At 39.7% G+C, this 26,017-nt stretch overlaps 1 protein-coding gene across 1 annotated transcript in view; it reads right to left on the bottom strand.

Annotated features, from left to right (window-relative positions):
• Positions 1-26,017, bottom strand: part of LOC107555075 (centrosomal protein of 112 kDa-like) — a 161,680-nt gene that overhangs the window by 94,545 nt on the left and 41,118 nt on the right. The window contains 6 exon segments of the mRNA XM_016237772.1: positions 15,199-15,272; positions 17,228-17,296; positions 17,954-18,046; positions 18,799-18,928; positions 19,228-19,382; positions 23,569-23,648. Coding sequence (XP_016093258.1) covers positions 15,199-15,272; positions 17,228-17,296; positions 17,954-18,046; positions 18,799-18,928; positions 19,228-19,382; positions 23,569-23,648 — 601 coding nt within the window.

Here is a 26,017-nt window from a genome sequence, read left to right as displayed (position 1 = left end):
CTTTATTTTGTGTTTGTTTATTTTATTAAAGTTTGTTTAAATGTCCGCCGGTTCCCGCCTCCTTCTTCCCAACCTACAAACGTGTTACATTGGTGCCGAAACCCGGGAGGAAGGAGGGACACGCTGTTGGAGAGAGCCCTCGCTGCTGAGGGGGATCGCGGTGCTGAGGAGATCGGGCAGACGAGAACGAGCGGAGAGACCGCCGGTGGCTGCCCGAGGGGGTGGTGCTGGAACGATGGAAGAAGAGGTGGGACGGAGAGCTCGCTGCCGCGCTCCTGGGTCGAGGAGGGGTGGTTGCCGTCCGTGAGGGAGTGGAGGAGTCTGCCTGTTCGCCAGGAGGCCGGAGCCTGCTGCCATCCGCCATGATTGGGGAGGAGCAGGGAACGGGTGACTCGCTGCCGGCTGCCCTCAATAGGAGGAGCCATCGCCGTCCGCCAGGAGGCGGAGGAGCGGTGGGCCGTCCACCAACGATGTCCAGTACCATCGCATGGCACTGCGAGTGAGAGCCTCTTGGTTAAGGACCAAGCGGCAGTGGGTCCGGGAACCGGACCGATCATTTTTTATTTTCCTCTCTCCCCTCTCTCGTATCTGTCTCTCCTCATCCTTCCATCTCCTTTTCTCTCGCCTCGTCTGTCTGTCCTTGCCCCCAGGTACGCCGCGGCCCCTGTGATCGGCTCCCCCGAAGGGGGGAGTAGAGCGCAGTCTCGGGAGTACCCCCCGGCCTGCGAGGGGCGATGGGGGTATGTGACGAGGATCGGCTCCCCCGAGGGGGGGAGTAGAGCGCAGTCGCGGGAGTCCCCCCCGGCCTGCGAGGGGCGATGGGGGTATGTGACGAGTGGGGGTGGGGCCGAGAGCCGTGGGAACGGAGCGAGGCCGGTGGAGTAATTTATAATGAGCTACACCTGCACCACTCACCGGTCTCGATTCTCACGGAGGAGCTCCGGAAGGATAAAGTGATGACAGTGTCGGACGAGAGAGGACCAGGCCTGGACTTTATTTTGTGTTTTGGTTTTGTTTTGGCTCGACAGTCTTCCGCGAGGGGCCGGCTGCAAACGTGGTCATCCCCCCACCTGCAGCCCGCAATGCTTGGGACAGGCTCCAGCGGTTTGGTGGTTCTCAACTGGTTGGTCTTTAGTTGTTGTGCTGCATCTGTGTTTTTTTTCTACATCCTCCTATTTGGTCTAATAACTTTACACAGTGGCCCTTTGCAGTTCAAAGGTAATACAGATCATTTTTGTACATTTTAACATCTGATTTTAAGTTGTTTACGTTTGTATAGTAAGTGAAGTGAAGTGACGTGATGTGTAGCCATTTGTGCTCTGCATTTAACCCATCCAAGTGAACACACACCCGAGGAGTGGGCAGCCATATTGCTGCAGCGCCCGGGGAGCAGTTGGGGGTTCGGTGCCTTGCTCAAGGGTCCCTTACAAGGGAATTGTAATTCCACCTCAGTCGTGGTATTGAGGGTGGAAGAGAGTGGTCAGCACTGGTCATCCCCCCACTGGTCATACAACCCCTGCCGGACCTGAGACTCGAACCCACAACCTTAGAGTTACAAGTCTGACGCTCTAACCATTAGGCCGACTGTCCCCAAGTACTTTAATTGTGTTGAGCCTTTGTGTGAAAATTTGTGTCCTGCAGCAAAACCAGCTGGGAACCACTGGCCAAACCAAAACAAAAATAGCGTATTCTGTAATAAACAACATGTGTAACACTAAATACTGCCTTGTTTTGAAGGTACTGTTTAATGGCTGTGTAGGTGCATTCTGAATGCAACAGAGGCTGACTGTGGGTCAAAAACACTTGCTAAAAACATGCCAGTATACTACACAGATCTACAGTAAGTCCCTAAAAACTGGGTCCAATGTATTGTGTTAATGCAATATATGGTGTTAATATGAATGTTAATATGTTTTCTGTATTCAGTATCCCCATATTTTGAATTGCGCACTGCATTTAGTTTTAGGGCTAGAATAAAATGACTGCAAATTAATGTCCTGGCAGAAAATAACCAGTACCTATGTTTTTCTTTCAGTTTACAAGAAGATCTATAAGCGAGCATCATCAAGTTTCAAGAAGGCTAATGTTCATCTTATGGTTTCTATGTAGGTGCACTGCTGTGAGAATGCAACAAAGGCTGACCAAGGGTGTGGAAGCGGAGAAGGACAGACAGTCCGTCACCATCCGTCACAGAGAGGGTTGAGATGAGAAGGCAGAATGAGGAAGGACCAATAAAGCAACGCGGCAGGGAAAGGGGAATGCCAGCTCTGCAGAGGCCATCGGCTTTGGCTGGGGTTTGTGCTCTGAGAAGAGTGGAAGACGAGCAGACTCAAATTAAAGATGTGCCGTCAAACAAGAGGAAATCATTCTCATCCTGCACTCTTTAAGGGGATTTTTTGGGGGGAAAAGCTGAAGGAAGGGATTTAAGGAAAGGGCAACAGTGCTTCCGACTAGCCACAAGTCAGACAGGAGGGTAAATTTTCCAAACCTCCTTAACCACAGGACTCCTCCAATGTGGAGAGCAGGACGCTTCGATGGGGCGCTTGTACTGTAAATAAGACTGGAGATGCACACAAATGCACCCATTCATTTTCATCCAGGCTTCGTTCAACCCGTCCGACTCCTGAGTCGCTGGCCACCACGGTCACAAAGAACCTGGGCTTGTGACCTTCACGCCACCTGATGGATCCCACAATAAACACACTTTGTCTGACTATACAAAAAAGAACAAAGAATTTACTCTACAGGCTGTAGATTTACACTGACAAATTAGTGACACACACAAGTGTAATAACCCAAGAGTGTTGGGGAAGACACTTGCTAAAAATAGAAAAGACAAAAAACAAGCCTTTTGAAAATATTTAATATATTAACATGCTCTGAAATTACTTTATTACGTTAGTATTATCTTTTTTTCTAAAGGTAATACATTTTAATAAATTATAAATATTACATATATTAGCTATATTTACCTGCAATATACTTTGTATTTGATATTTGTAAATGCCCTGTAAAGCAAAATGCCATGTGGGACTTCAATTTTTGAGTCATGAAAAACAAAACAAAAATCTTTTGAAATGAATCAGACTTCCCAAATCCCAGTTTGTGCTAAAAAGCTCAATTCAGATTGTAATTGTTTTCTCATGGGGACATAAGCTTTTTTTTCGGGATTTACAGGGGTTAGTCGGTGATTTTATTGCTGTCCGAATCCAAAATATCTGTGTTTTTCTCCCACCACCCGCGTAAAATTCCCTGGCCAGAATTTCCTACCGTTTTACCTACTGAATCCAGTTTACAAATTACAAGAAGAAATCGATTTAAAATTCACTGCTTAAATGTCTTTTTTTTTTTTTTTTTTTTACCACTGCCAAACACCGTACTCATAGGCGGAGGGTGAACCAACTCCAGGGTAAGGCTAAAAGCAGCCAAATGTATTAAACATCATAAACCCGTCTTTTTAGGCAAGAACCAGACATGGGTTAAGACAAGGCTAAGCCTTCCCCAGCCTTACACACGCTCCGCCTATGACCGTAGGGTAACTTTTGCACTTCGCTGTAATTTGCATGCATATTTATTACTGAAATGCTGGAAAGTATTTAGAAGAGCCATATTTCATAACTGCTCCACCACCATAGGCAGAGCGTGTGTAAGGCTGGGGAAGGCTTAGCCTTAGGCTTATTTTTGCTTAGGGGAGCAAAAATGCCCCTGCACAAACAAATTAAATCTATTACATCTGTTGCTAACAAAGTGAATATGAATAGACAATGTCGATTGCGGCATTAAATTAAGATCTGCTCATGTTGCACCGTATTTCATTTTAGGTGTTTTTTCAGTGTTGCACATTTTAACCAATCACACACATATCTGTTGAGCTTAGGAATGCAATGGCCAATCAGAAGCATTCAGATGAATCATCATTCAAACTCATCAGTTTTGTTGAGTGTGCGCGTGTTCGCTGACTGAATTCCGGACTCTTGCGAATTCTCTCATCATAAACAATAAAGCGCAGATGTACGTACAATGTAAGTAAGAGATTCATTTCACAGTGTATACAGCTTCAGTGATTAGGGGACTTGGGGCAAAAATGGCACTAAATTGGACAAAATGTTGCACCGTATTTCATTTTAGGCGTTTTTACAGTGTTGCGCATTTTAACCAATCACACACATATCTGTTGAGCTTAGGAATGCAATGGCCAATCAGAAGCATTCAGATGAATCATCATTCAAACTCATCAGTTTTGTTGAGTGTGCGCGTGTTCGCTGACTGAATTCCGGACTCTTGCGAATTCTCTCATCATAAACAATAAAGCGCAGATGTACGTACAATGTAAGTAAGAGATTCATTTCACAGTGTATACAGCTTCAGTGATTATAGCGATAGTTTTGTTTTTTTGAGAGTGCTTAAACTCGCGATAGATCAATGTTAGTGATAATGTCACTTTCTATACATAATTTATTTGCTGTTTTAAAACCGTGGAAAGGAAACGTTATATAATTATCAATTTCTAACATTTTTAATAAATTGTAATCACGTTAAATACAAATTCAGTCCCATTAAAAAAATGTTTAGCCTACATTACACCCATGTCTGGTTCTTGCCTAAAAAGACTAAAATTATGTTTAATGCATTTGGCTGCTTTTAGCCTTACCCTGGAGTTGGTTCACAATCCCCCTATGTCCACCACAGCAACGTAAACATTTTAAATGGGTCATATATACATATACTGACCGCTTAATTATATATTGGCTTTTTTTCATCATACATATCATAAATATTCTATATGTCACCAAGCATCTGAACGAAACCATCTGGCTAAAAAGCTGTACAAACTCCAGATTATATACGCAACATCTTCATATTAGACTCAAACTTGGCCAACACTCCGTCTCTCTGGACGTGGGCTATAAACACACTAGGAGAGACATATGGATTCCAGGTGGATTACACCTCTCCACACCAGTGTGAAGCCAAAAGCTGTCCACTCCATGAGCTCATCAAGACGGAATGATAACACATCCAGCACCAGATCAAAGCTGGGGCCCAAAAAAGAGGCAACACATTAAAGCCAGAGAGAAAATGCAAAGCTGAAATTTCCAGCGCCCTCAAAAGAGGAGTGCCTCATTCCTCAGTGCCCAGAGAGCCAGAAACGCACAGAAACAGCCTTGCGCACTTTATGACTGACATGCAAATACGCACCGTTCAAAAATAACGGCAGTCGCTGCATGAGCATGCAGTCTTAACACCCTGCGCTCACGGTCAAATATCCGCCTGAGCTTTGAGGAGATGGCCAGTTATTGATTGAGATGTGACTTTCTTGCTTGTCATTTTATACCCAATGTAGTGCAATCTCTAGTAGAGTGGGAAGTTCAATGACAAATATGTAATTCTTTCAACAATTTCAGACTACATTCTGAATAACATACTACAGCCGCAGAATACAGAATGCATACTGTGCAGACGGTGCAAATTTTCTTTAGATGCATATAATACCTACGTGGTCTACATTTGATTTGCAGAATACTACAGATCAAACTATGTTGGGTAAATTATCCCACAATGCAATGGGCTCGACTTGACATTATATTTCTATCCACCTTATTTTTCACACAAGTTATTTTACCGTATTGACCCGAATATAAGACAATGTCTTTTTCTTGGAAATACATCTGAAAAAACGCGGTCGTCTTATATTCAGGGTCTAGACTTTGACACGTCAATAATACACCCACAACAATAGGTGGCACCCAACACGAATAAAACGAGTGTGCCATGAAATACGTAATGTAATGCGTGTTGTAAAGATCGAGAGTAAACACAAAAGAAAAAGAAAAGCTTACAGCTGCATGAGTCGTGACTTTCACGTTAGCCTGATGGGACCAAACTCCCTTTGTGATTTTAAAACGTAAGACAGTACCCAGATTTGAAGACTACAGTAAGATTTAACTTTTACTGTTAATAAGATTTTGGTAGGCTACTATTAGTTGGATAGCCTAAATGTCCTAATTCAGATGGGCTACCCGTTTTTTTTTAGTTTTTTTTTATGGTATATCAAAAAGTGTATATTTTTTAAATGTGATTGTTGGTACATTTTACCAATTTTTACCATACTTTCAAAACAAAAATTAAAATAGGAAAAATATGCAATATGAAAATAACTGAAGACAAAATGTGTTCTACTGAGAAAAAACAAGATTTGGTTTTTAAAAAGCATTTTTCCAAAAGGTACATCTTGAAAAAGGTGGGTCGTCGTATAATCAGGGTCGTCTTATATTCGGTCCAATGCGGTACTTTTACAAAAACAGTCCGTTATGCTTCTTTATATTGCAAATTGGTATTTGTTATCATTTTATTTTAATTGGTGTGCAGTGAAAACAGTTTAACCATTTATTGCACTTTGTTATTCTTCTATTTACCTATAGCAGCAAATGAACTGGAAGTCTTGCAGATTCAAAGCTTACTTCTGCATTGCAAAATAAGGTGGATAGTGAGAGATGAAAGTAATTACAGACATGATTTTTAACACCTTCTTGACTCATTATTTGATTTGACTGACAAAAGTTGAAACATTTTTACACAAATTTAGATTACAAAAATGCAAAACTGATGACAGATGATAACAGGATGGCACTTTCTAACTGAAATACACGATGAAGTCACGAGAATGCAGCATACTACTGATTGAAATTCAGTAAGCTAGTATTTCACCCCAAACCCAGCCATATAGCCTCCAAGTACAGGATCATAAAATCAACATGCAGCTCAGTATGCCAGCGATATGCATTTTTCTTCTTTCAGACTGCCTGCATGCTTTCAAAAATATTTGCTTCGACAAGCTTTGATGGTGAGAAAATACTTGGCAACCGTTTTTGAAAAACTGCTAAAAGTTTTTTTTCATTTAAATTTGGGATTGACCCAAATAGACATACAATCACTTATTCGAGCTAAATAAGAAACGCACCAGTTGTTGTTCACCAGCATTGATTGTTGCGACCATGTGGACCACCGGGAGTGTGTGCTGCTGAATCAGTGAAGTGTGTTACTCTTGGGTGGGATTACATTCAGGGACGCCTCTTAATTAATGTCATTCCCAGTGCAAAAGACACACTCAATGACACACACCATAAACCTCCTGCTTTAAGTGTGGGGCGATTATTCAATGATGTGGTTTGCATATGATACAAGAAAACAACATCTGCATCCCTTTAAAACTTCCAGAGGAAATTCCAAACACGAGGAATTTGTTCCTAGTTTTCAGCTTAGCACTGAAAGGTTATTCCTGCCGTGCCAGATGATCAGTGTGTCTGCATGGCGCCCCCTACAGGAAGAGCAGGTGTCTGCAGGAAGCAGGGGCTGATTGTAATGCTCTGTGGAAACTGTGGGGACTGTGTTCGATTTAAATGCTTTCAGATGCACGGACCAGCGGGGCTGTTTTCTCCATTCCTATGCAACAGGCCACGCCTCCCGCTTCTCTCCTAGCAACAGCAAACAAATCCCCGCCGAAAGGCCTTCTCTCAATGTGTTTTTGGACACTTTGGATTCATTGATTTATAGTAATGCTTCAGAACATCAGGCATGTGTTAGACACACATGTATGCAGACCATAACTCATAAACAATGCAAAGTTAGAATGAAGAGGGGAAAAAATTTCACATAACTACAAACAAGTTAAAACAGATGATGGGAATAAAAGTGCGTTCTTGCCACATATGCAGAATGTCATTTGCCTGTAAGTTCTCTGAAATTCAGCGTGTTTGTGGCATTGGGTGAGTTGCACAAGCATGTATTTGAATCAACTTAACAGATCAAAGCTGAGATCAGATTTCAATCACCTATCCACTATCAAGAGTTTAAAAATGAAAGTGACACATGCAAACTGTTTACCGCCAAGAGCAATAGTGCAGACTTTCAATCAGGCAGCACTCAAGAACTGACTCCTCGTTATGCTGAGATGAAGGGTCATGCATGTTTCTTCAACTATGAACATGTTTGACCCACTTTGTGACTTTTAGAAAACGAACTCTTCAAGCTCTCAATAGTTTATATAGTTTGTCCACTAGCAATGAAGAATTATGTCAACATGTCAACATATAAGTATCATGTTTGATCACATTCTGTGGTGGAAATAACACTGTAGACATTTCTGGAACAAAGTGGCGGATGCAAAGCAAGGATTGTCTTGCTATAACTAGCACTGTATGTATCCTAAACCAAAATAAACAAACACACCCATTTTCTGAAATGAAATTAAATTATACTAAATAAAAATAGAATCTCTTTATTTATGATGAAAACAGCATTATAAGTGAGACATTATAAAATGTAAATAACTGTATACAAATGTATGTAAATAATCTGATAAATACTGAAATGGTTTATGCTTATTTCACTCACAGCGGCATTGTTTTAAGCACTAATATAGATAAAACAGTATAGTCACATTAAACAATGTTTACAGAAATGTTATTTGAAAAGTAAATAAAAAATATTAAGGCACTGAGTTTCAAAGATAGTTTCAATATGACTCTCATATAACAACAAAAAGTTGAAATTTTATATATCACAGTTTAAGAAACACCCACAAATGCATGGTCTGGAAAAAAAAAACAAATTAAGGGATCTTAACAGTTACAATAGCTAATGATATATCTATTGTTATTGTCTTTAATTGAATAATGACAAAATTCCGTGTATGCATTAAAGCATGCTGGCATATAATCAGACGAGTGCAATGTTCTACAACAGCGCAACTAGTAACTGTCCTTCATCACAAAGCCTTAAACCACACATGGGATAGTGTGGCTTAAATATGCCTGGAATTTAATTTTCTTTGACTTCCTGGACTTTTTATTTAATTTTCTAGACTGGACAATCTCTCCACATCAAAAAGTCACAACCTAAAAAGAGAGAGGTCTTTTAACAGAAATGTAGTACATTTAAGTGTAATGGAGCATTCACACTGACAACAATTAAATCAATGGAGGTCACCAATTGTTGCAATGCTGGTTGCAAGTACACTGATATAGCCATCTGAATCAGGCAGCAGATTACATGAGCTTTACTACATCACTGTGCATTTGCAATAAGGCCAATCTCTATTGCTTGTGTTGACATCACTCATGAAATAGCAATGATATCTGTATTTTTAACCCAATATCGTATACATTTTTCTTTCAGCACTAACTTTTGGTTAAAAACTTTGGTTGATATAATTTGCTTGGCACATCAGATGTGAGTGTGCATGCAGTGTGCTCTGAATGTAGTAGGCCATCCAGACATGCAAAACAAAGTTCATTTACTATTTTTGCATTATGCATAGTGCAGTATGAGTAGTACGGCACTGCAAACACAACCTAACTCCCTGACTCTCCCTTGCTTGGAGCATCAACTGGAGCAGAACAACAAAAATACATATCCAAATCCAAATGAGGCTCTTCTATGTCTGTTGGAGCTCAGCAAAATCAAGTTTTGGTAGGAGAGGCGATTTGTGCAAATTCAAATGATGAGTTTAATCTGCGCTTAATCTAGGGAATGCAACACTATCGTCTTCAAAATGAGGAACAGAGTTTAGGGCCAGCTGGTTTATTTTCTTACCTATTCTTATCCTCCGTTTGATCCAGCGGGACTGCAGTGATTAGTCCGTTTGATGTTGGCCTCTGAATCCCCAGGGATGTGCCCCCTTCCCTTCCTCCCCCACCAGAGCCGGACTGGTCTGCAGCCGAAACTCAAAGAGATCTGCAGCTGCAGACGTGGGACAACACAGCCGGGCCAAGCACATACCCCTGTGGCACTCTCCTCATGCGAGTGTACACTGACAGTCATAACACATTTTAAGTCAAACGGTCTACTGCACTGTCATTTGCAGTGATGGGAACTGAATTGGGCTGTTTAGGTGACGCTGCTGTCTTGCGGAACGTGTGCTTAAACAGAGATAGATGCAAAGCAAACAAGCATCTCTCTATGCAAATCCAAGCATGAATGGAAATAATCCTGAGTTCACTGACTTGACTGGGAATTATTAAAAAAGACGCTATGGGTAAACAAAAGCAGCAGGAAGGGACAAGAAAGGGTTTTCAAAGGCATTCAGCTCCAAGAAGTTCTTGTATCACCTTCGTCGAAATAAAACCAAGACCAGTTTGAACATTCAGAGCACAACGGTTCATCATGTATATGCATTTCCTCTGATGATCAGACAAACACACTGATCACAAACAGCTAACTTTGTGTTTTTTCCAAGCGTGGTAGCTCACTATGGTATTGCCATAGTAACCGAAAGTTAAACAATGCACCAATTCTCATTTGCATTGGGAAGGGGGTGGTTCTTTTGATGGGAAGGGGGCTCAGACAAACAAACAGCTCACCAGCTGCTTGTGTCTACATGCATACATGTTTAAATTCACATGCGCATATCAAAAGGGCATGCAAAAACGACAAAAGTATAAATACTTTATAAAAAATACAAGCAAAAATGATGGAAGTCATGCTAAATATTACATACATTTTCACAGCCTCTCTGTAAAACATATGCACATGAAAGTGTGTCCAACATGCCAGCCTGCATATAATGCTGTGAGCAGCCAGCACTTTATGCGGTTTCATCTCGTTTAAATTTCTCCACTCATCCTCTGATCTCTGCTATCAGGCGGTGCTCTCTTGATGTGTGTGCTGGCTGGCCGTTTGAAGTTATGTGCTGACTTTAAAGCGGCCAAAAGACCCTGAACGGCAGGTAGGTAGCAGATCGGGGATCCTGGGTGCTCGTTAGCCCAATGACTGTTTAATTAGCTCGATGAGCACTGCAGTGTAAATGTGCTTGCCTATTGACACAAATGGGCATCTGTGTTGTTCATTGCTCATGCGGGGCTAATTTATTCATCCTACGTTGTGTGTGTCTGGTGCACGCGTACGTCAGATAACGACACTCGTTTCATCTCGACACTTTAAAGCAACGTCGAAAAAAAAAATCACAATTCAGCAGATGAAAGGAAGACATGCAAAACATCCTGGAACGTTTTTAAATTACATATGTGTCAATGACAGCCAGACCTGATTTCTTTTGCTTAATAGTTGTCCCATTTTAGTTTCAAGAAGTCATATGTTTGAATTTTGATGCAAAGGAATAGCATACTGTAGGAACCTCTATGTTAGATCAATGTGGTTATTTTAAATATGATATAAAATAGTAAATGCATCATCTATATTTATATAATATATAACTCACATTGTGCTGTAGTATAGAGTAAAAGGGAAAAACAAAATTGGTACGTGTCTCTCCCCCCAGGATGAGACAATATTGGAATATGGATATACTTTGGAATATGGTTATACTTTGATGTTGCACATGCATCTGAAAAACAACAAAGGGCACAGAGTGAGCTGATGTGAGAAAAAGTGCACAATCCAAGTCCTAAACATGAGACGTGCTTTATATGAAGTGCTTCAAACTAACTCTTAAGCCTTTACATTACACACTACATTTTATATTCAATTGACTTTCATTCTTATGTATGAGAATGGAGGAGACAGGAACGTAAGCTCACATGAATTTAGCTGCCTTCCAAAGTTTAGTTTTAGTGAAATCTGCCCTGCGAATTCATAGCACATGAAGACGTGTGGCCAGTAGAAGATTGATACATCCTGGCGTGCCCTCTGAGCTAAATTAAAAGAACGCTAACTTTAAATCTGAAGGATTGCACTGTAAAGTGGAATAGATTGCATGTTTTTAAATTTTGGATGTGTTATATGTTACGACCGTTGCAGTGTGCATAGAAGTCTAATGTCACAGTGGCTTAAAACGCCATGCCCTCCTGACAGATGTGTTTTGTTTAATTTGAAAGTTTTTTTTCTCAAATATTTTTTTTTAATGCTTTCTGTTAATTGACAGAATTGTTTTCATAATCATTACTGAGCAACGATATCAAGGGCAATATTTAACAATAATTTGTTTTGTCAATTGCAGCCCTACGCTGTAATGAGTTCCTGTTTATTAATTTGATAATTTACAGAACATACATTATGTAGGCTATTTAAAATGTAATATAATTTATTACACAATTGTAGTACAAATACATGTAATTATAAAAATTGCCCTTAGAAAGGTTAAAAATGCCCCTTAATGGAAGAGTTCATTTCTGTCCCTGATGCGGCTCCTCAGCGAAAAGAAACAAGCCGACCCTTCCCTAGAGATAGGCACATATTCTGCGGTACCCTTCTTCTTTTGCCTTCTTTTCCAAAAATTTGTTGATGAAAACACATTTTAAGTTATACTGGAACAAAGCGATGGGAAAAAAAAATCAGAAAGTGTGTCATGGAAATGTTTTCCTGTAAAAACTGTAAATTAAGAACCAGGTCTTGTGCTCCAGGAGATGATGATGTCACATGTCCACTGGCAGAGTTAATGACTGAAATCTAATTAAACACGTACATTAATTGCCAAGAGTGCGTGATGCACCAGGACAAGGGCCAAACAAACAAACAGCAAATAATGAGCTCATAGGTGGGTCGGGTCCAGCCTGATGTCATTCTTCAACATAAATGGGAGGTTTTCCACCAATGTTTAGACATTGTAAATAATCTCACATCTGCGCCTGGTGGGTAAATTGAACATGGCACGCAGCTTATAAGGGAAGTTTTGCTGATTTTCCGTGAGTGACAGTGAAAAAGCGAGGCCAGACGTACTCGAACAGCGTCTAACCTGAAGTGTGTGAAGTGTGTGTCAAACCCTGCGAGCTTCCCCAAAACGCCATCCTAACCACTTCCACATCTCCCGCTGCATTCCTGCGGTTGGGAACGGGCTCCGGGAGCACAGGCAGTAACCCCACACTTGCTCCACATCTAAGGACTCTGCTGTGGGCCAGGAGATGGCCTTCCCAAAACAGGACTTAGAGCAGAGCCTCTTCCACAGCCCCATAATCCAGTCCAGACCACAGCATTGTTCACATTTTAATGGTCTCGGCTAGCACACAACAATACTGGAGCACTGCTGGAGATTATGGCTCCAGAGCAGTCGGGGAGGCAAGACTGACCAAATATTGCCCTTGGACACTCAAATGAGAAGCAGCATTTGTGTATCCAAATAACAGTATAATAAATAACTATATTAAAACATTTTATGCAAGGTTTATTGTAACAGTGTACCTGGGTTATTATAGTTAACTAAAACTGAAACTAAAATTAAAACAAAACAAAAAAGAAGTTATTTGAAATATAATAATCTTTAACTGAAATAACATATATATATATATATATATATATATACATTAAAGATCGACCGATATATCGATTTACCGATATTTTTCCCGATATTTAAGCATTTTACCATAATCGGTTATCGGTTTTGTAATATCGGATTTACCGATAAACGGCGCCATCTTGTGGGTGTTTTGAGAATTGCACGCAGGATCGCCATTGCAGCATGGCGTCTGAGGGAAGAGGAGACAACAACAACGGCGTGCATAGGTAAAGCATACTTACTTGCTTTGCTGTAATTAGTAAACTTTATTTAACATAACAGCCATTAATGCACATATTAGATGTGTTACATAAATGCCTGAAATGTAGCTAGTTTATGCAGTTTGTCTCTAAGAAATAGAGACGAATTCACTGAGTCACGTAAGATAATCCGTCAAGTCCTGTCCCAATAAAGACGTAACTTTGCCTGAATTAAATAATATATAGCCATGAATGAGCGCATGTTGGAAATAAAAGCGCTGTATTTAATTCTCTCTCTGTTGTCTGTATGATCATCATTAGTCACGTGAAGTCGGAGTCGGCTAAAAATAATCCATCAAGTCCTGTCTCAATAAAGACGTAACTTTGCATGAATTAAATAATACAGCCATGAATGAGCGCATGTTGGAAATAAAAGTGCTGAATTTAATTCTCTCTCTTTTGTTTATATGCTCATCATTAGTTTTGTGAAGTCGTCTGCATTTTGCTGTTTGCACAGCAAAGGTTGATGCTCAGGAAATGCTCCAGCCCGGCCACCGCATGTAACTTTGAACAAGATTAAATAAATACAACTCTATGGAAATTAATTATTTATTATCTCCACGAGCGATCACAGTTTGAGTATAGTTCTGTGTAAATGCATAGATAAACAGTGCTTTGTCAGCACGCATTTCATAATTTAGAACGACAAAAAACATTAGTAATTCTGATACAACATACCAGTTGAGAAATGCAATAAAATACAATGTTTTGTTTGTTATATTCCAATATTCCAGAGAATATTATTCACTGAATTAACATTATCCAGTGAATTATTCTTCACTCTTTAGTCTATTAAACAGCTTATAAACCTACTAAAACTAAAGTTTAAAAATCAAGATGACTCCTGTCCTTTATTTATTTTCTCCATTTGAAAACATTAGACATTCTACATTTATTTTGCTTATTAGTGTTGTTGCTGATGCTTTTTATAAATAAAATATTTTTATTGTTGTAATATGAAGATTAAATTTAACATGAAAGACTGCTAATTTTCAACACTTTCAACCAAAGTGAAGCATGGACTTACTTCACTCAGTCATTTATTTACTTTATAACAGTAAATAAATATCGGTTCTGCATATCGGTTATCGGGTAGATAAACATGCAAATAATTGGTATCGGTTGTAAAAAAAAATCTATATCGGTCAATCACTTATATATATATATATATAAACTTTATGTCAACCAGTTGCCAAGGCAACATTTCTCTTTAATTTAACTTGACCTTCAAAATAACTAAACAAAAATTTACATAAAAAATAATACAAAATATAAACATATGAAAAACAACAACAAAGACAAAAACTACTAAAAAAGACACACGCACACACACACACACACACACACACACACACACACACACACACACACACACACATTTAACTTAATGAAAAAGTAAAGTTAGTGAAAAGGAAAAGTTGTTTGAGATAAACAATTTTTGGTCCAAGTTTATTATTATTATATTTATAAAATTTATTTTTATTTTATCCCATTAAAAATATGTGTGAAATGACAACAACATTTTGACAATGACAACATGTATTAATAGAGTGAACAATGTCCATTTTTGATTACAAGTTGACTAACAGAATACTAATGTGTACATTAACGTAAAAAAAAAATCTTGAATTGTAAAATTGACTATAGTGTACTTTTAAAAGAGAAGACTGTACTAATGAATTTGGTGTCACTCGGATAAGCCGCACGTACCTGAGTGAGTCCTCCATCTTGCTCATCTTCCTCTTGCTGTTGGTTCGTTCCTTTTCCAGCTCGGCCTGAAGCATCTTGCAGCTCTGACAGGACAGCAGAAGTGTCAATCACTCAACACGCTTTATCAGCTCCCGCCCTTCAGCATCACTAAACAGAGCTGATCTAATTTTCTAAAGGTCAGAGGTCAGCCGTGAGCAGCCGCTGGCAGACGGCTGGCCTGCAGGTGTATACGGCCTCTGCTTTGCAGATGTGCCCTTGACAGAAATTCGCCTCACCGTCCTGTTTTATGACCGGACCGGCCCTTTGAAGGTGGGGCGGCAGGCAGCAGCCAGGTGTCTGAGACTGATCTTAAAACTTATCTTCACCTGATTGTGTCGGCCCAATTATTAAAGCAGCCTTTTTATGACAGTTCTGAAGCTTTGAAGACTTTTGAAGGGAGTCGCTTGGCAGCAGCTTTTATTAAGTCTCATAATTAGCGGGGCAATCAGGTCGGACTATGACTGTCCAGTTATGCCCCCCTTTCATTTGGGAAAATACTGGAGACCCTCATGAGGCTGTGCTTTGACAAACAGCAACTGTTCTCTGTTTCCACCTGGCATTTTTGGTGATCCGATTACAAGTGATCAGTGCTAAATACAGGTGTAAACAGGGTCTAAAATGTTTTGTGATCAGATCACAGAATTTATATACGGGGGTAGACAAAAATGCATGTGACCACATCACATTTACAGCGGGAAAACACTAAGTGTCCTGAATGTGTCCTGGACCGCAGTGAAGCTCCGCCTACTCGCCGCCCAAAAGTGGTCAAAGGATACACGTTTGAAATGCATGTTAATAATATAAATGGTAATGCATCTCACCTGACCACTTGAGATCAGATCACTGAAAACAATGAAAATCTTAATACCAGGTGGAAACAGGGCCTTGTAATCAGCACTAAATATTACAGTCTCAAATGTTCACAATAATCAAAGTGAACTAAAGGCTGGAATACACTACACGACTTTTAAAATCTGAACAGATTTTTAAAACACTAGGCATCATACACTTACCGACACTTACTTATTGTAAATAGTGACAATGGAAAACTGTCCATCATACACCACACACTTGAGGATCACACACAACCAGACTTTCAAGTCATTCCAATCACAACAAACTCATGCGGAAACGTGCGCCTTGTTGCTAGGAGACATGTGACACATGAAAACGTGTTCTAAAATCGGCTAAAAATATCAAACATGTTTGATATCCTCCGGCTGGATGGAATCATAGTCTGAAGCAAAAAAACTGGAGTCTTTGACCGTTTTATTAGGCTATTGCTGCAAGTTTCTTCGTGAAACTGAAATATGACAAAACTAAATTGAAATTTTAAAACAAACCCCAAATCAAACAAGTTACACAAATAAAAGAAACCTCTTAATATGAACAAACTAGGCTTTGTCTGTGCTCTTTCCATTTAAAATGAGAGGCAACCACTGGATTTTAATCATAATCCAAACAAAGATGCTGCATACATGCAGCATGAGTAGTTTTTAATCTAAATTAGACTATATAATTTCGAAATTTGAAGCAAAAACAGAATGGTCTGACTTTAGTTTTGTGAAACTATACTACATAAAACATATCTGAAGGAAACAGCAGACGAGCTGAATGAGACGCAGATTCACTCTCTGACAGCAGGTGGCACTTATGAACAGCAATGATACAGTGTTTCCTGAGTTACCGCTGTAAACAAAGCAGCTCTGCGCTTATGAACACTACTTTAATATGCATTGTTCAGAGGCAAGATGAAAAGAAAATACCACGTAAACTTTTCTAAAGATAGTCAGTTCCCCTCAGACATACATATAAACTCCTACTCCAACTGTATCGTGATTTGATTGGCATCTCAACCGATTTGGATCGGCACATATTTGAATCAATTTTCGACCGGCTCGCGGTTAATCGTTACATCCCTATTGGCTACTGTTTATTAAATTATTAAAAACGTGATATGGGTTAAATATAATATTGTGATTGTGAATACATGAATTACCTTTTTGTCAGTGATGTTTTGCATGTCTGTAATCTCTTGCTGCATCTACTTCTCTTGGTGCTGTAAATAAATACATAAATCAAAACAAAATGTTTTCATGTTTTGAGCAGTTATTATTTGGCAGCCCAATTATAAATAATTGTTACTTCTGTAATATGGCATATTTCTGATTTAAATAGGATTTTCAACTGAAAAAAAGGTGGGGCTTGATTTTACACACAGGGAATTCATTGAATAGTGAAAAATAACTGGTTGGATGGGAGGGGTTGAAAAATCAGAGGGTCTGATGATAAGGAAAGCAAGCAAGTTATTATGTATTGATAAAAAGATCATAAAGACAAATATTTGTTTTCTCTAGAATAACATGGACTGATGAATTGTTCATAAGACAACCAGGGTAAACTTTGATTTCATGTTGAATTTATGGGCCGTTCACACTGACAGACTTGAGCGACGAAGGAAATGGTTAGAGTTGGCACCAAAATCTGATTTGGACTTTTAACATTCTGCAAATGAGCAGTGATGTGATGCAATGACTATCAATGGAACTGAAGTCAGTGGATTGGCAATCTGCAAAATACAGCAGCCAGATGCTTGTTACTGTGTTTCAAATTGTGAATCCCCCCAATAACGAGGGCAAAGTGCAGTATGAACATCCTCTGACTTGGCGGCCTTACTGTCAGTATGGAAGGGTGTAAAAAAGTGTGAGCGACTGACCCTGAGCTGTTTCTGTCTCCTGTTTTCAGCTTCCTGTATCGGCTGTTTGAGGTGAATCCCAGTCTGTTCCAAATCTTCAATCCCCTCTGATGCCTGACAACAACACAAACTACATTCATAATATGCTATGAAACCATATCCTTTAAGACAATCTCTGACATCAGAAAAACTGAGATTAGCTCAGTTCCAAAACCTAGCAGACTGCCTTCCTAGACAGTATTTCCATCACAAACATCCACCTGATGCAAAGGCCCTTCATTACATAAAAAGCAGACTGAAAGTATACTCTTCTTATTTTTAATTTAAAAGAATTACACTAATAGCACAGTCGAATACACTTTATTTGGCACATCAGTCTCAGAATACATTTTGACAAGCTCAGTGCACTATCCAAGAGTCAATTATAAACAGACTTTTTAGGACAGAAAAATCCCCAATATTTCTGCATTTTTGTGGTTGTTAGAATATCTTAGAAGTCCTAATACAGTCTAATGTTAAATTCATATTGTAGGAATCAACTGTGAGTTTAACTTTGCTCTGTTCTGCACTTCATGCGAGTAGTAATATTTGGGTGGAAACAACTGATCAATAATTGAGTTTCAGTTCAGTCACTTCATTTGGGTTAGGATGCTGCAATAGAAAGTAGCTGTCGATGTAAACAGCAGAAAGTGAGGCAGGGTTTGTAACAGAGCTAATATATCAGGAATCTGTCCTAAGTTTGTATATCAAGTTAATTCAGTTAAAGCAATGCTCTTGGCTCAATAAAAAATGAAGCAGTCAATTATCACAGGGAATAAGAGTGAGTAAAACATGTGTAGGTGTGAGAGGTGAGTGAAGATGCATGCCTTGGCTGCAGAGAGGGCATGCTCCTGCTGGAAGTGGCTCATGTCAGCATTATGTCTAGCCTGAAGTTTCTGCAGCGTGTCTTCATGCTGGTCTCTCATCTGCTCCATCTCCCTCTGCAGGGATATGCTCCTAAATCATACAAACAACTTTTTATTAGAGTGATAAAAATCTTGAAACACAGTAGCTCCAATCTCTATTACACTGAATTAATTTCACGGAGCTAATTGCAATGCATTGTGCGACTGCATTATATGTGAAGGATATATGCAACATTGCCGAGTATTTAGAAAAGCCTTCAAGTCAGGTGTGTTTATGATGCCGTTTTGATGATCTGTTTTGGAGCAGAGCTATGATTTTACATCAAATCTCTGCAGCTGCGATCAGTCGTATCCGAGCTTTTCTGGGCTGATCGGGTGGATTTCCTGTACCTGTGGTTGGCCTCTTGAAGCTCAGCGCTGATGGAGGCGATATGAATCTCTAACTCAGCTTTCTCCTGAGTGACCTTCTGCCGGAGCAGGTTCCCGTTCTCCACCTCCACCGAGAGCTGCTTCACCCGTGTCTCCAGCTCATGCAACATCTGCTTCTAGAGGAACCAAACAGAAAAAAGTAAGATAAGAGAAAGAGACTGAGGAAGTATTGTAGAATGGTTTATGGTTCAAATAGTTCACACAGTGCTGCAAAACATTTTTGTTAACTCTTTCGTCAATGGCAATCAATGTTTTCACTGTTATATGATAGGGGGTGCTATTATGCATTTTCTGAAATGGTACGGAATCTCTGGATCCAAAAACAAGTGAAGAAGAAGCAGAAACTACATATGACTGCAAGTCTTGAGGGTGTTGATGGACACAATCTATGCGATCTATGTTCTAAATCCGATTTGGACATAGTCTTTAACAAAAATTTTCTTTAACAATAGTCTTTAACCAAGATTTTCCTCAGCTTTGTGTCCAAAATGTTGCTTTTTAATGAAACTTACCCACATTGAAGTGTTGATTAAAAAAGAAAGCATAAAGCTATAATAAATCAGTTTGCTTTGTTGAAAAGCAGAGGCTCTGCTCTTTCTTTTGGTATATTGCATGTAATTGTATTCATACAACAAAATATTCTGTGGGCCCTGAAATTTTGTGGAAATTATCAAAAATGCTGGCGCTGGCTAGCAACTTAAAAAGCTGATGGGGAAAGGGTTAATGTATTGTGCTTTACGCAATAAGGCTGTTTCAAAGCAGACAAAAATAACAGTGTTAATGTTGCAAAGTTCATCAATTAAGAAACAAACTCAAAACCCAAACTTCTAAATGGTATGTATCACTTTCCACAAAAATATTAAGCAGCAAAAATAGTTTTCAACACTGGTAATAAGAAATGTTTATAGAGCAGCAAATCAGCATATTAGAATGATTTCTGAAGGATCATGTGACACTGGAGTAATGGCTGCTAAAAATTTTGCTTTGCCATCACAGGAATAAATTACATTTTTAAATATATATATATATATATATAAAAAAAAAACAGTTATTATAATTTGTGATAATTTTTCACATTTTACTGTATTTTTGATCAAATATATTGCAACCTTATTGAGCATAAGATACTTCTTTCAAAAGCATTAAAATATCTTAATTATTCCAAACTTTTTACCGGTATTGTAGCTCATAACTTTTTCAAAAGAGTAGCTTTGAGTGTCGTTGAACTACTTTAAATTATGTGTAGCTTGTCTCTCGACAAACTACAGCTTCACAGTAGCTTCCCAACACTGATTTCCACTACAAAGAGACAGCAGAGAAAGGCAGTGAACATATCCTGAATAGAGAATTCTTCTGTAGATGTGATAGTGAAAGTTGAACAGTTCAGTAACAGTGAGCTTAAACAGCTTTCTAACCGCATTTGTGGCCACCACACCATCCTCATCCACCTTCAAAGTTCATTGGAGATCATCTTTCAAGCAGCCTCAAATCTGATGCACCTGTGGGCCTCTGTACTTTAGCACAACCCAGAGCATGCTGGGAATGAATATGAAAAAGGCATGTGAAGCAGATCAGCAGCAAAGCATGGCTCAGTCCTCAAAGAACATCTAGCATTTGAAAATGAGACAACCATATCTGACGAAATACAGGAAGGGGAAAACTTTCCATGGGACAGCAAGAGCTGTTAAACCAAAACCAGACAGCCTGCATGAGCAGAGCTCAGACACACACACACACGCCCGTGTCTCATTGTTAATGGAGGCCACTGTCCCGTGCGTGGCGAATGGAATGCAGGCTGATATGAATGATGACAGATTATTGATTGAAGATACACAGCTGAGATGATGAAAGTGACCAGTGATGAAAAGTACAGCTTTCTGATGGCAGCGTCAGTGTCAAAACACTGGAAAATAGGCCTTTGTTAACTCCCAGTGTGAAATGTGGCATGATCTGAAAGAGTAGGGTTTGTGCTATGACGCACGCTGCTAATTAATACACTGACCCGATGGCACATAAAAACGTCTGGTCTCAGCCTGAGCCATTCAGCAACCAGCATAGCTACGCATCCTACTGTAATTGTATATTTAGATAGTGAGTAATATCAATTCCCAACATGAAGACTATAGGGTTAGGGTTTGGTTAAGGGTTAGTTACATATTAATTATGCCTAATTTACTGTTATTACTATAGTAAGTACATGTAACATTTGCAACAAAGACACTGTAAAATAAAGTGTTACCAATAATTATCAATGTTAAAGATCTCGCTTATTACTTAATTAAGTATTTACTAAAATAGTAGCTGCTGGGTAAAATGTGTCACATGATGTGGGGTAAGCTGTGTGTAGTAAATTGATCACTTCTCTTCTAATTTCACGAGGCTAAGAAAAAATACATTTAAGTAAACATTTTAAATTGATTTAAAGGGGTCATATGATGCAATTAAAATTTTTCCTTTCTCTTTGGAATGTTACAAGCTGTAAGGTTGCAAAGACTAAAGTCTCAAATCCAAAGAGATATTCTTTATAAAAGTTAAGAGTCAGCCACGCCTACCTAAAACGGCTCGTTCTAACACGCCCCCACATATCTACATTACAATGTGGGAAGATTCGCATAACGCCACCCAAATGTTCACGCAAAGAAAGAAGGCATAACTTTTATTCTCGCTGTAGTATTGTTGCCACCGCCATGTCGTGAAGGCACTGTGTGATTCGTTGTGAAAGTGAAACTACTTTGTTTGGTCTTCCAAAATAGGACGATATCTGCTTCATCATGCCTGGAGCTGATCCGTGCTGGTTGCTGAGGAAATACAACAACATTTCCGCTGTGTATCACCAGATCGGCTTTCACCGTGGACGAAGCGGAGTCCAGCCCGGGGTCGTCACATGTGGTTGCCGCAAGCCCTCCGGACGCTCCTTCGTCGAATCCGCCAGCCGCGCCGTTCTCAAGCCCACCGGCCTCTGCACACTCTAGCCCTCCGGCCGTTCCTCACTCTAGCCCCCGGGCCTCTGCTCACTCTAGGCTGCCGCCGCTCACTCTAGGCCGCCGTGTGTGAAAGCAAAATTAAATAATGCCCCACCAAGTTGCTGAATACTGAATAGAAGAATCAAATTTTCCACGATAAGTCTCCATTGCAAACTAAAAATGTCATCATATTTGCTTTATGTTGTATCAGGAGGCACATGCATATTGTATGTGCTTTACTTTGGCAATCAAATTTGTAAATAAAGGGTAATTCATCAAATTATCTGCCCCATGAGTACTGAGATTTAATATCACAATGGTAACGCTAGATCACATGTTAAACATGTACGACGGGGGTCACATATATTTGTTTTACATGTTATGCATTTGTATCTGTATAGATAAGTATAATTTTTCTAGGACTAACAGTGTCTACACTGGGTAGCTCTAAGCTTGAAACACTCCATTATTTTAATGTTTAATTTCAACTCTTCTTTTTTTCAATATCTTATACCAATGTTATAAATGCTTTCGGTTGCACTTTATTTTACAGTACGTGTGCTTACATGTACTTACAGTGTACCTACATAAGAATGTACTGGTAATATAAGGTAACTAGGGTTAGGTAAAGGTTAGGTTAGGTTTAGGGGTAGGTTCAGGGTAAGTACCTAGTTTTTACCTAGTTATTGTAATTACTAAAATAAGAACATAGTATGTCCATGAGTAACAGGACTGTAAAATAAAGTGCTACCATGCTTTCCTTTTTGTATATCAAGTGATCATAGTGTAATGACCATAGTGCATACACTCCTAAAAATATAAGTTCCACAAGGTTGTTTTTGGTTCTCAAAAGAACCTTTCAAGTAACAACAACAACAATGACAATATGCACTGTAAAGCACCTTTTGTGCAATGGAATGGTTCCTTGAACGTTAAAGGTTAGACACCAATATAGAACCTTTGTTTTTAGGAGTGTAGTTTGATTGTTTTGGACAAATGGAGGTTGTACAAAAGGATGCACTCAGAATCACTTAGACTGGCTGGTCATCACGTCTGTCAGGTACAGTCTGTGCTATGACATCAATGCATTTAAAGTCATCAATCTCCATTGAGCCCTGACTGTGATTAATATGTATCTTGTCATCAATATTCAATGTGTTGCTTCCTCTATTGAGGACTGACATTGGCACCACCATTGCACGCTTCAAAACTTGCCGATCAAGCCACCAATGAATGTTAGGAATAATAAGCAGAAGAAAGGCTGTGCCGACTTTTGACACGCTCCCATGCAAGAAGCCACAGGTAAACAGACAAGCACCCGTTGGTGCTCCGATCTCACCCGTCCAGAAGATATGAACGATGTGACTCCACGTAGCTTTGAAGAGCTTTTTTGAGAAATCAGGATAGCACCAGAGCGTGCTGCACAAAAGAATGATGAAAGAACGAAAGATAAACAAAGGCTTTCAAAGGCTGGAGTATTGAGACATCAAACGCAAAGTAGAAACAACACCCAGCATCTCACCTCAGCTGACATATCGACAACAGCAGCCTATGAGGAGAGAAGAGGTAAGACAAGAGGAGGGGGGGTTATGGGAAGAGAGGTTGGCGAGGTCAGCCTAAACCAACAGAACGGGAGAACCTAATTTCCAATGACAGAAGGGCCTTTCATCTGGGGCCCTGCCTGAAAATGTGCTGTGCTTAATTATTAAAGAAGGGTCTTACTCTGTGGGGTCGGCATGCATTTGAAGTCTCTTAAATTCAGCCCTGCTGACAGACCGCAGCCGGCCATCTCAGTGTGTGCCCTTACCTGTATGACAGCCGCTGAATGCTAATTTGTAACAAGCAAAACTCATTAGGCCTGTTCCACGGATGGACGCGCGTCCCAGCTCATCTCAGAGCACCGCAGTGCTTCGGTCCCTCTAGTGGGGTGGCTTCAATCAAAGGCTCTAAGGCATGCTTTGTTTCAGGCACACCCTGAATGTACACACAAGTTTACAAGGTGAGAGAACAGGAGAAAAGACAAAAACAAAGAAAGCTACTCTACACAACGCACACAAATGCTTGTCCAATGTGTTACAAGGGTGTCTTCCTATGGTGCTGTGGCAGTAACAAACCTCAGTACTCAAGGGGGCAACAGAGTTTTCTTCAAATGTATATACCATTAAACCAGATGTGTTTCTGTCCAGGTCAGCAGCTGTAAACATGTCAAACTGTTCGAACTGTTGCTCCGCAGGGCTGGTTATACAGAGGTGCACCATCAAACAAAAGCAAGAGCATCCTCAATTGAAGCAGTAATAATAGTATATAATAGTGTTGAGCATTGTAGCCAATCACACGTCTGTTGATCTCTTGAATACAATGACCAATCAGAGGTGTTTAAGTTCCACTTACTGCTCAAAATGCTGGAGTTTTCGTGTAGTGCTTTGTTCTGCTTGCTTGTGAATCCTCTCATTATATCAAACAAAAGTGTAGATGCAATGTAAATAAGACTCTCGTTGTGCAGTGTAGTCAGCTTCAGTGATTATAACGTACATTTTCACAAGAGCACGCCAGAACTCTGTAAGATCACGATGAACTGAAGTGAGTGATGTTTTTTTTAGTGATTCTGAGTGATTTGATTCTGGACATAGGCCTGCCTGTTATTCCGCCATGACAGTAGCCGACTTGAAAGAGAAAGTCATCGAAGAAAGACTATGCTGATGCCCCCTTGCTTCATCACTGAGAATACCACTAGTATTTGCATAACATTTCGACTTCCATTCTGACACATTCCAGAGCGCAACAACGTGTGAAATTGAGCACATGTATCTAGAAGCTACATAAGAACGTGAGGCATGAACAGTGCTGAAGGGATGCCACAAGTCTCAATATAATATTGAACTGTACGGTACAAAATGCACGGTTCAATATGGGCTTATGAATTGCTTTTTTTTTTCCTTTCGGTTTTGCATTTAAATAATTTCTGTGCATTTTATTTCTCTCCGAACTGGCTCTGTTGTATGTGCCCGTGAGTCTACATGCTTAGATGAGGAAACGCCTCCCCGCTCTGCTTATAACGTACATTTGAAAAAGCAACACATGCCAATCATCTTCCCTTGTAATGACTTGCAATAAGAAGCATTTCTAAACCTGTCATCTAACAAAATAGAACATTATAACATGTTTTTACTCCACAACATCAGTTGGATGTTTAAAATAACTTCCTTTTGTGATCTGATGTGGCTTATCACAGAATGAGGCAGAAAATATATTCTATTCTGTAATAAAGGCTATGTCAATTAGCAATGGACTACAAATATACTTAATTATTATGAAAACGGCTTGAAGAACACAGATAAACCATATAGTGTTACAGTCATGTGTTTATTGTCTTCATGTTGGATCAGTTCAAGCGTTTCTTCTTTTCATTCAGTTACATCAGGGGTATCAAACTCAATTCCTGGAAGGCTGGGGCCCTGCAGAGTTAAGATTTAACCCTAATTAAACACACCTGATCCAATCAAGTCCTTCAGGCTTATTTGAAAACTACATGGTATGTGTGTTGGAGCAGGATTGGAACAAAACCTGCAGGAATTGAGTTTGACACCCCTGAGTTCCAGCAATTGCAATGCCTTTGTCCATATTAGGGATTTCCTGGAACGTCATGAGTTCTATTACTTCTGTATTGCACATGTGTAGTTTCTGCGTACGGGCGTCCTCCAGCTTCCAGTGTGAATGAAACAGACATTACATGTGTTTATAGAGGTCAATACTGCCCATTTCATCCTATTGTGGGTAAAAATAGGGAA

This window comes from Sinocyclocheilus grahami, unplaced genomic scaffold, assembly GCF_001515645.1.
Source record: "Sinocyclocheilus grahami isolate Dianchi unplaced genomic scaffold, SAMN03320097.WGS_v1.1 scaffold524.1, whole genome shotgun sequence".
Taxonomy (NCBI): domain Eukaryota; kingdom Metazoa; phylum Chordata; class Actinopteri; order Cypriniformes; family Cyprinidae; genus Sinocyclocheilus; species Sinocyclocheilus grahami.
Note: the sequence above shows the minus strand (reverse complement) of the source record. Positions and strands in the feature narration are given on the sequence as shown.